The sequence below is a fragment of the Hirundo rustica genome, chromosome 4, assembly GCF_015227805.2.
Source record: "Hirundo rustica isolate bHirRus1 chromosome 4, bHirRus1.pri.v3, whole genome shotgun sequence".
Lineage (NCBI taxonomy): Eukaryota > Metazoa > Chordata > Aves > Passeriformes > Hirundinidae > Hirundo > Hirundo rustica.
Window position 1 is genome coordinate 62318342 of NC_053453.1, and position 10665 is coordinate 62329006.

A 10665-nucleotide genomic window follows, 5' to 3' on the forward strand; every position below is an offset into this window, starting at 1 on the left:
TTTGAAATATGCATTTCTAATCCAGGTACTCAAATAGGATGTGGGACTTCCCTAGAAGCTTTGCTTCCAAGTAGCAGCTGAGCAGTGCAAAACCCAGCTTTGACACACTTGTTAGTCCTGTGGTTAGAAAAGAATAGCTGTGTAGTCAGATCTCACAGCCTTCTGAAGAATATATTCCAGTCATCCAGAGCACTGGTATCTGGCAAATCTCCAATATCACATACTTGCTGACTATCCTAGTGTGCTCCAGGATAATGCTGAATTATGAACCCAGCCCTTCGCACAAAGTGTTCCCGTATTCTTTTCCAAAGACTTCCCTCCTCCACCCAGAAAGTTAAAGAAGCGATTCAAACCCCGCTGTGGAAATACAAAGTTTGTGTTTTAGCTAAGAGGAGTGCAAAGCGGGGAGAACAGAATTTTATAGAGAAAAAAGGGACAAGCCAGCAGCTCTGATGAGAAATTAGAGAAGGGAGGGTGCTGAGACTGCACACACACACAAAAAAACCCCAAAAAAACAACAACAAAAACCCACCAAAAAAAAAGCAGCAAGCTACGTCTCTCATCCTTTCCATAGAAAGAACTCAGAGCAAAACACTCAAGAAATGACACTTTCAGGCAGAGTGACACTTGCTATGCTATGCCCTAAACTGCAATCTCAAGCCATACCCACAGGGAATATGCCTGTTCCTGGCACATGACAGGCAGCAGGATATCCATGCCAGGTAAAAGAGCGCTGTTCTGCAGGGAAAATTCTGCTGATCTCTTCATTTCAAGGTGAAGCCACAGTAAATCCATTGTTGCAACTCATGCCATACTCGATTGGTTTCTGATCTATTTCCCTTCCTGTCTCCTCACTACTTTTTACAATTGCTAAAGTCACAAAGGTAATATTAAAGAAAATCAAACACCCTTCTCAGATTATTTTCTGTGATTTGCTTCTGAATGAAGATACTTGGCAGAACCTTCAATCTTAGCAATTCTAGTTAAGCCCTTAATTCCAAGTATAGAAACTTAAATTCAAATATCCACACCCCTGAGTCATTGCTGGGCATTGTTGAGACCCTTATTTTTAATGAGAGTAAAGCACCGTGATTTGAGGACCTCTAAGCACTACAGTCTAAAGTCAATACCAAACTCTGAACAAAATAAACCCTTTCTTGCTTTATATAGAACTAGCAAGTTAGAAATTTCAGCCAAACATTCCCTCAAGTTTCTACAATGAGTCACACCAAACACTGGTTACCTTCATGGCAACAAGTTTTTATACAAGTAATGAAAGGTAAAAATGAAATCACTAAAAAAAAAAAAAAAATGCACAGTATTTATGCAAGACCTGTATCCACACTTAATATTAACTACACATGGCAGGTTTGACACCATAATAGAGACCATACCCAGACAGGCATAACTGAAGTTCATTTTGTAAACAGGTGTGTCCAAGTTCAGATATACAATAGGCTATTTTCAATTTTCAGGAACAAGTTGACTTGCTATAAATCAAACTCTAACATCAACGTACTCACAAGGAACTACACAAAGGCCTTAGACAAGTAGGACAGCAATATTCTATTAGAAAGGTGATTTATTACTTGGCATTTCTTGAAGTTTCAGAGCCATTAATAGACTAGAACCACGTGCCAGTTTTGAGACATACCCCACAGTCTGCCTCTACCTACTGGCATTTGAAGACTTAGTTGTTAGAGTTAAAAATTCCCCTCCTCTTTTTTCCAAGACTCTCTAAAAGGTCTATTTCTCCTATATATATATATATATAAATATATGTATACACATATATTTTCCCTCATGTCTGGATTATCCAGGTCTGGGTCTATTTTATTTGAAACCTTATACTCCCTATGATCTGAAGGGACTACTCCTCCTTCCTCCATAAGGATTTCTCACAGGCTTTATTAAAGCAGCTAAAATATTTTTAGAAAGAAGAATACCTAGTCTAGCTCTGAGAAAACACACCTTCAGCTACCTCAAAAGACTTCTGAAGAAGAAATAATTCCCCCCTGTTTCAGTTATGTTATATATATAGTTATTAATATCTTTCCCCCTCAGTATCATGGTCATGCACAGAATAAAACGTGATTTCAAATGTAGTAGCAAGATGAACAAGATGACTTCTTAAACCAAACCCAAAGGATTTTAATTATGTCAATGCAAAAAGAGCCAAAACCATAAGATGATGCTTATTTACAACCTCTTCAACTTCTCAGGTGGCGACTTATTTCAGAAAATGTCACAAGATTTAAGATAAAAAACAAAATTACAGATGCATAGAATGTAAGGCTGTCTCCTTAAAAAAGTGAAAGAAAAAATTAAAAATGCACATACCATTCCTAAGGAGGCCCTTCACCCGTTACTTCATTTGATAGGTATGAAAGAGGTGATCTTGAATTACACCTTATCTTGACCCTTGTTTTTATCCACCAGTTTCATCAGAGATTTAACTAAAGGAGGCTGTGGCACTACAGCTGTTAGTGCCTAATTTAAACCCACCTATGAGCTCACCAAACAATCAAAAGTCTGATAATTTTGCTCCACAATACAAAATTTCACATATTACATCAACATAGGACATCAGTAGAGTAATAGCCTTTAAAGGAAGGCTTTCAGTTTAACACAACTCAGGCTGAAGTTAAAAGAGGAAGAAACACAATGCCAAGGCTTTAAGAACATCCTTAATTCTCTGAAAACCTTCCCACAGAACCAAACCCTCCTGAGAAATTCCAGCTCCCTCCAGGAGGGTTTAACTAATCATCATTTAATTAATGGTGACTTGGAGCACTTGCAGAAGTGTGGCCATCATTTCAAGGCAGTGTGATTCATAACAAGAAACACATGAGAATAACTGTAAGCTATAGCGTACTAAAGTAACTATGTTTATATTTACTTCATTATAAACGTGCTTACTTTACTATAGATGCATTTACTTTATCCACCACATCTTGTCTTTGAGGAGGGGATGTCACCTCACCCCTGATGGTATCATATGGAAAAGGGAAAGCACATTCAGCAGCCTGTTCCTTCTTGAATATCATGCTTTGTTGCTGGATTTAGTGAAAACACACTCACTGACAGAATATTGAGCAACCAGCTCAAGTTTGCTGTGACTTCCCTTGTCTAAACTGAATCACAACATCCAGAGTTTCCCCACCTTGGCTTTTACACATTTTACCTATTCTAAAGAGCAGTCAGTACAGGATGCATTCCTTTTCCACGCTATTTGCTGAAGTCTCCAGTTCTTTCTTTCCAGGAAAGGTGGGAGTTGTTTCCATTTTACAACGCTTGAAACTTACAGATTGATTGTAACAGCCTTATTTCTCACTTCTGCTCAGGAAGGCACAGATTGGTTTGCCACAAGCAGGTCTTGATGATCTATGCTTCTCTGTTTCCATCACTGAAATAAAAAAATAAATGCCCAAGGAAGCACAGGCAGCAAAAGAATTGAAGCAGATGGATTTCAGCTCCCAAGATCACATCCATCACCTGTACAAAGTCTCCTGCAAGAGCTTCCCAGCTGATTTACATTTGACAACAGCAACTGTGATTGCTCAAAGCCTCTGAAGCGCTGAGAGCAGAGTATCCATCCTGTCATGCTTTTCATAGCAGCTGGGGCTAAATAAGTTACATAACATGTTGCACATACTCACTGGAGGCCTGCCCACTATGCTGCCCTCCACTCTGACAGCATTAGAAACAAACAAAGGTAAAGATGGCAACACTATATGACATCAGAATCATTCACCAAAGCTTGAGAAGATATTCAAGTACCTCCTGGTAATTTCAGAGATAAGTGCTCACCTGCAATTTAAAAGATGGGCCCACAAAAAGCACATTTTGCCAGCTGGTTTTCAGCATGTAAAATCAGTGAGATGGTTAAAAGCCTCCCGTGCATTAAAAAATAAGCTGCAGCCCAACACCACTGGCAATTAAAGCCCTGTTAAGAGTTTTCTTTTGGATAATAACAACAGGCCTCCTGTGACACTGGCTGGGATGACCCATACACTGTGGTCTAAAGTGGCAGTTCCTACCTGCAAACCCTGCAGGAAAAAATCTATGAAGTAAAAAAAAAAAGAGATACTAGTAGAAAGGGGAAGTGATTTTTCACAGGGTTCCCAAGCTATGGAGCAATCTGTGTTGTGATCAGCAGGAAATGACCAGAGGACACAAAGTCTGTAACCAGAAATATTTGGAAACCCTCTTCTTGCTCATTTGACCATCTCAAGTCAAGAAGTTATTAAAGTCAATGACCTCACTAGAATGGCAAAAATAGACAGTTCATTTTGAAATATAGTTCCATACCATGTTTTTTCTTATGTCACATGACATCTTAAGAACTGACAGCTCCAAAGGAGCAATATTCAATAGTGCAACTTCTATTCAGCAATATTTCCTCCTCAGTTCTCAAGACAGTTAGAAGAAACTGAAGGAAAACCACCAAGAAAATATGAAAATAATTTAAGAACTGAATTGGAGTGGGGAGGGTAATGAGTAAGAAAGAGAAATCAATAGAATAAAACACAAAGTTTAATCCTACAAGCAGCTATTTTTTAATCCACACACTTTAGGCAAAGCATAGCTGCTTTTATTAACAAAGAGTGAAATGCAAGCTTAAAAACAGATTCATGTTTGGAAAATGAAGTTGAAAACAAACCCAGAAAACAAAATCAACCTTATCTAGTCCAACATTAGTAGACCTGTGTTGGAATATATGTTTAGATCCGCTCCCTCAGATGAGTGCCAATTCAAAATTAAAAAAAAATTATTTAACTTCACCCACAAGTGCTGTGTGGTTACCCAGAAATAAAATCCTCTCCCTTGCAGACAGGGTGCTTAGGGAGGAGGTTACTCTGCAACATCTTATCTAGAAGAGCCACGAAATAATTAAGTCCTGCTAATTTTCAGTGAGGACAAAGATTAGGGAGCTTTTTTTGTGTACTGAAACAGATCCTAATATTAAACAATTACTACTAAAAATGAAAAGCATCTATCATTATTATTATTATTATTTTAATTTCCATGTATGACTTTTTGGGGTTCTGGATAATTTTTCTAGTTCTTGGCATTTGCATAAAGAAAACTTATTTTCTTTCTGAGAGGAGAGGAGGAAGAATCTCCTGAAACACTTCTGCATAACTGAAAAACTGGGGGAAACTTCCCCCTTTCTCCATTGTTGAACATTACTGTTCCTGCTTTCACAAATTGACTGAAGAGTAACCCCCCAACATTTCAAAGCTTAGTTCCATAACGAATGTTTCTAGTTAGTTATGAAAAATATTTATACTTATACATACAAAAGGATTTATAAATACAGTTAATTGAGATTCTGCCAGAGTGTTCAGATTACTTTGCACCAGAAATTTAAATTGTAAAATTCTTAATGGAACCATGAATCTGATTAAAAATAATATCTTGACAGCCACCTGACAGCACTGGGAAGAACAGCTTGAGAACCAACCTAACCTGTCCTTTGTGGATCCATGAAACTGGGACTGCCAGGGGAATTTGAGGAAAACACCTGGAAATCCATCTCTGACTGGAACAGAACAAAGACCGGAAATATCTTCAGATTTGGGACCATTGTTACTAATCATGTTTAAGAAGCATTTGGACAGTGCCCTTAATACCATGTTTTAATTTTTGGTTACTCCTGAAGTGCTCAGATGAGATGGTTGTTGTAGGTCCCTTACAATTGAAATATTCTATTCTATTCTATTCTATTCCAGTCTAGTCTAGTCTAGTCTAGTCTATTCTATTCCATTCTATTCTTTTCTATTCCTTTGAAGGGAGAAATAAAAGCCTGTAGAGAGACTATTAAGACTGTGAGCTGTGGCTTTCTTGGCTGTCAGACACAGACCTGAAGCCATCTCGCTCTTTTCTGACGCTGCCTGCATTTCTCTCTCACGTGCACTAGAAAAACCAGGATTACTTTTCCACAACAGTCATAGCTGAGCCTCACATACCTGATTTTCAATCTGCCACTAGCAAGGTTTGCCCTAAGTCCCCACACACACCTCAGTGCTGTATTATGGCAAGGGAGATGTGTCACATCACAGAACCTGCCTGACCTGCCAGCACCTCGACAGCAGCCACAGCCTGTGGCCCCACTCCTGTCCCCTGCTCCTAAAATAACTTCACTCACACAGCAAGGTCTGACACATGCAGACATCAACATAGCAGTTAGATGAATCACCCTTGGAGCTGCACACGTGTTACAGCCATGATTTCCAAATAGGCATTTTGCAATCTTTCAGAGTCACAGCATTTTTTTGGCAAAGCTTTGGTCTCCTGTCCTCCAGCCACGAGCCTGCTCTCACACCGAAACCAGGTACAAACACTGCTATCTGCAGCATGAGGGGCTTAAATGGTAATTTAACTTGAAAAGGAGCTAAACCATGGGCTTCATTTTCAATGATGTCAGACTGCTGCTGTGAAAAATTAAGGGGCATCCAGACTATTTTTTGTATTTCACAACAATGAAAAAAGCAAGTGTTTTCTTCTCCTTAAGTAAAATGATGACATACTCCACATCCCAGAATGGGCCAGCCTGGAAGGGCCCACAGGACTCATCTGGTCCCACCTCCCTGCTCCAGCAGGGCCATCCCAGAACACAGGATTGTGTCCAGGACAAGATTGTGTCCAGAGGGGTCTCCAGTAAGGGAAACTCCACACACTCTCTGGTCTCTGTTCAGGGCTCGGTCATTGCCCAGGGAAGAAATTCTGTCTCAGGTCCAGGTGGAACCTCCTGGGTATCAATTCCTGTCCATTCCCTCTTGTCCTATTGCCTGGCACACCAAGCAGAGTCTGGCTCCATCCTTTTATCACCCTCTTCCTGAATGAGTCTACTTTCATCATTGGTAATAGTAAGGACGTCTGAGTAATTTTGAAAGGATGTTTTTTGGAATTGTTAGAATTTTTGCTTTTTATCCCATGCATTTTATCTCAAAATTTGAAAATTATAACTGATTATGAAGCAATCTCATAAAGGTTCTTAAGTTCATATTGAGTTTTTTTCCAGTAAAACAATAACTGATTATGAAACAATTTTGTACGGGTTCCTAAGTTCATATTGAGATTTTCCAGTTGCTCTTCTGACATTATCACTACTCAAGATATTGTACGCAAATATTTTATGCCAAATATTTGCAAGGATGTGCCCAAAACTCTTCTAAACTTCTTCAAATCTCAGTTAAAAGCAAAAACAAAGTGTTTTGAAAACGTGAAAAATGAAGAAGTCTGGCTTTGGCTTTTCACTTCCAGATATACTTCCAGTTATAGCAGAAGACCTAATTTCTAGTGAAATCCCCCAGGGCTTTGTGGTTTCTTCAAAGCCTTTCTCTTGTGGCAGAAAGCAGACACACTTCCAGGATGCACAGATTTACTCCCAGCATGAGTCCTTCCAGAACCTATCTGCTATGGATACCAAACACCAAACACATTTCTACCAGCACTGGAAAAAAGGGCCAGTGCCTTCCACATAGTGTTATCAGCATGACTGACCCTGTGAGTCATTTTTGCAGTGACTCAGCCCATTTTGCAATGGAATGCCAGTCTTGACTCTCCAGCTCCAAGACCAGCCTCTCCCTTGCAGCCCCAGATGTGGAAGGAACCACTCACCCACCACCATTCCAAAATATTGCTGCGTTGAAATAGACCAAAGTACCTGAAAATTTGTTTGGAAAGGTGAGACCAGAAATAAGGCACTCTGTGTTATGTTTCATGGATGAACTCAAGAGTTTAGGATGACCCAGATGACATCAGTGTAGGGTCTGTGACTTCCTATTTCCTCTTTCCTCTCAAAATTCATTCCCAACTCCCTGACAGCAAAGAAGTGATGTGTTTGTACAGCCCCACCCCTCACCAGACCCAGCCCAGCATCACAGTCACTGCAAAAAAACCAAAACACTGACGCTAAAAAGCAAGCAAAACAACCTTGAGAGTTTTTCTTTTTCGTCTGGCTTGTACAGTCAAAGATGTTTCTCTACAAGGAACAAAATATTGTTAGTTTATTTCTCCTTTAACCTCAAGAAATCTGTTAATCCCTGTCCTTTGGTGGGGAAAGCTTTATCTCTCCACAGTTCCAACCGTTTATGCCTGGCTTTTTAAGGGAGCTGAAGCCTTTTAAAAGACCTGGAATTGTTTATGCAAAGAAGGCTGAAGTCCTCAAGCTAGCTGACACTAGTTCTTCCACATGTTCTTAAGGTAGAGATATGGGGAAAACAGGTCAAGGAGGCAAGAAATTCTGCAGAATTCTCTTGCCAGAGAATCCTACCATCCTTTAATGCAGTCAGGAGAGAAACCCCTAGTCTCCTTTGCCTTCCTATATTAATCAAAGGATCGGAGTCCTTTGGATTGTGCAGTCTGAGGAGAAAATCTTTCCTGGTGAGAAGCAAATGCTTTTCCTCTTCACTACTGGCCCAAACAAGACATTCAGTTTCACATTTAAACAAGATAAAATAATTCAGCCTGCCTACAGAATAAAGCTCTACAGATAGTTAGTGTTAGGTCTAGATTATTAGAAGGGTATTTTTAAAAGGCTTCTGGTAAACTCTGATTTCTTCTTATCAGCAATATCCTGAATTTGCTTTTCTCCGTGCCACTACGACAAAATAACACTTTAACCACCCAGCACAATTTTAAGTGCAGATAATAAATATTTCATGCAAAATGCCTATTATCCCAAGCAAATACAGAGTTTCAAAATAATAAATCAGTTTGAAGTACTTCTACAAAGGTCATGAATTTCCATTAGTGATTTCTATTACACAGAAATTCGGTTGATTATTATCTCATTCCACTAGTCAGAGAAGTTCAGGTGTGGTCAGAGAGTTTTATCTACGAGATCATCATACCCTGGAAGAGTGAAACATCAATGTTCTCTCCAGATCCTTCATATGGAATGGGGGGGGGAAAAAAAAAAATAAAAAAAAATAAAAAGTGACAGCATTATTTTTATTTCATATTCTTGAGAATACTAAAGATGCACAAACTCATTTAATTTCCTCATAACTTAATTTGCCAGGTGAATGGGGAGAGTTTAATTTTTTACAAACTCACAGGAGGTTTTTATCCAGTAGGTCCATTCCTTGCCTCTGATCAAAAGGTTACTGCCCATGAATTTTAATGAGAGCTGCTTTAACACAGTATAAGTACAAAAAGCTTAAAAATACAAGGGTAGGAGGAGAGTTATCCAAAATTCTTCTGTAATCATTAATTTTAGAAACTTAGGGGAAGCCATATTACTGATGCTAACAGCATAAATCCTTAATGGCAAAGTGACAAAAGAAAACCAACCCAAAAGCCACCCAGAAAACCAGTCCGAGCTCAAGACTGGGACACAGGACCTCCCTTTGCTCAGTTTCCAGTTACCACGAGAGTTTAGTCACATGCATTTATTAATTCCATCCTTGCTGGATCTATATTGGTGTGGCCAGCCTCCAACCCTCTGCTTCCCTTTATTTTATAGGAAATGTATTCCTGTTTTGTAACCTGCTCTGGGAAGCAGCTGCCCAAGCCAGTGTCTACCCCTCCGTATTGCCTCTGGAATGTGCTGCATCTTATCATTTATTTTTGGCAACAATAACTCCAACATGTTTTTATTTGCATTTCAGTATGGCTTTTCTGTTTTCACTGTTCTGCTCGGGTGTTAACTCTCAATACCTGATGAATTTCTAATCCCAGAGTATGAAATCAAGGTACAAGCCCTCAGTTTTCATCCCTTCGCTAAAAGGCTCAGAAGTTGAGTGCTGAACACCCTGTTACGATGAAAGGGAAATTCTTAGTTGAAATTTAACATGTTTTTTCTCACAACTGGGGTGACCTAAGGGCACGTGTGCAACCTGTTACCATGGATCAGTGGCGGGCTGAAACTTATCCCGCCTTATTTTCCTCAAGTGGATGTTTGTAACTTCATACAGACATATTTGAAAGATTAAAGCAGTTAAACCATGCTGTAAGTTTATCCTGTATGGGAAAACACCCATTTAAGCTAGACTGATGCATTTATTTTAAACTCAGCATCCAGCAGAGGCCACGAAGGTGATGAGGGGTCTGCAGCATCTCTGTGGGAGCTGGATCTGATTAATTAGAGGACTCAGAAAGGGGATCTCATTAATGCATATAAATATCTCAAAGCAGGCATCAAGAGGATGGTGCCGGACTCTCTTCTGTGGTGCCCAGTGACAGGACAGGAAGCAATGGCCATAAACTAAAACAAGAAGTTTCACCACAACACGAGGAAGAACTTCTTTACGCTAAGGGTGGCTGTCCGGGGAGGGTGTATGGATTCTCCCTCTCTGGAGACATTCCAAACCCACCTGGAAACACTCCAAACCCACCTGGAGACATTCCTGCGTCACCAGCTCTGGGTGACCCTGCCTTGGCAGGGGGGTTGGACTGGATGAGCTCCAGAGGCCCCGTCCAATCCTAAGGATTCCGTGATCTGTGCAAGAGCAGGTCGGGTTGGGGTAGGGGGGTTGGTTAGGTATTAGGACGAAGTTTTTCACCCAGAGAATGGTCGGGCACCGAACAGGCTCCCCAGGGAAGCGGTCGCAACCCCAACCCTGCCAGAGTCCCAGGAGCGCACAGGCTGCGATTGCCGAGGCTGTGCCGTGCAGGGCCGGGAGCGGGACTCCGGCGTTCCCCGCGCTTCCCCTC

At 40.4% G+C, this 10665-nt stretch overlaps 1 protein-coding gene across 2 annotated transcripts in view; it reads right to left on the reverse strand.

Annotated features, from left to right (window-relative positions):
• The window catches only part of VWF (von Willebrand factor), a 137018-nt gene extending 133692 nt beyond the window's left edge, over window positions 1-3326 (reverse strand). The window contains exon 1 of one of the 2 annotated variants that reach the window (XM_040063459.2): window positions 3306-3326. Coding sequence is in view for 1 of the 2 variants with exons in the window: in XM_040063457.2 (XP_039919391.1) it covers window positions 2341-2343 (3 nt within the window). In the remaining variant the exon portion in view is untranslated. Of the gene's footprint in view, window positions 1-2340; window positions 2728-3305 lie in introns of those variants that run through there. The other variant, XM_040063457.2, reaches the window with a different exon arrangement.
• Window positions 3327-10665: the final 7339 nt, after the last annotated feature.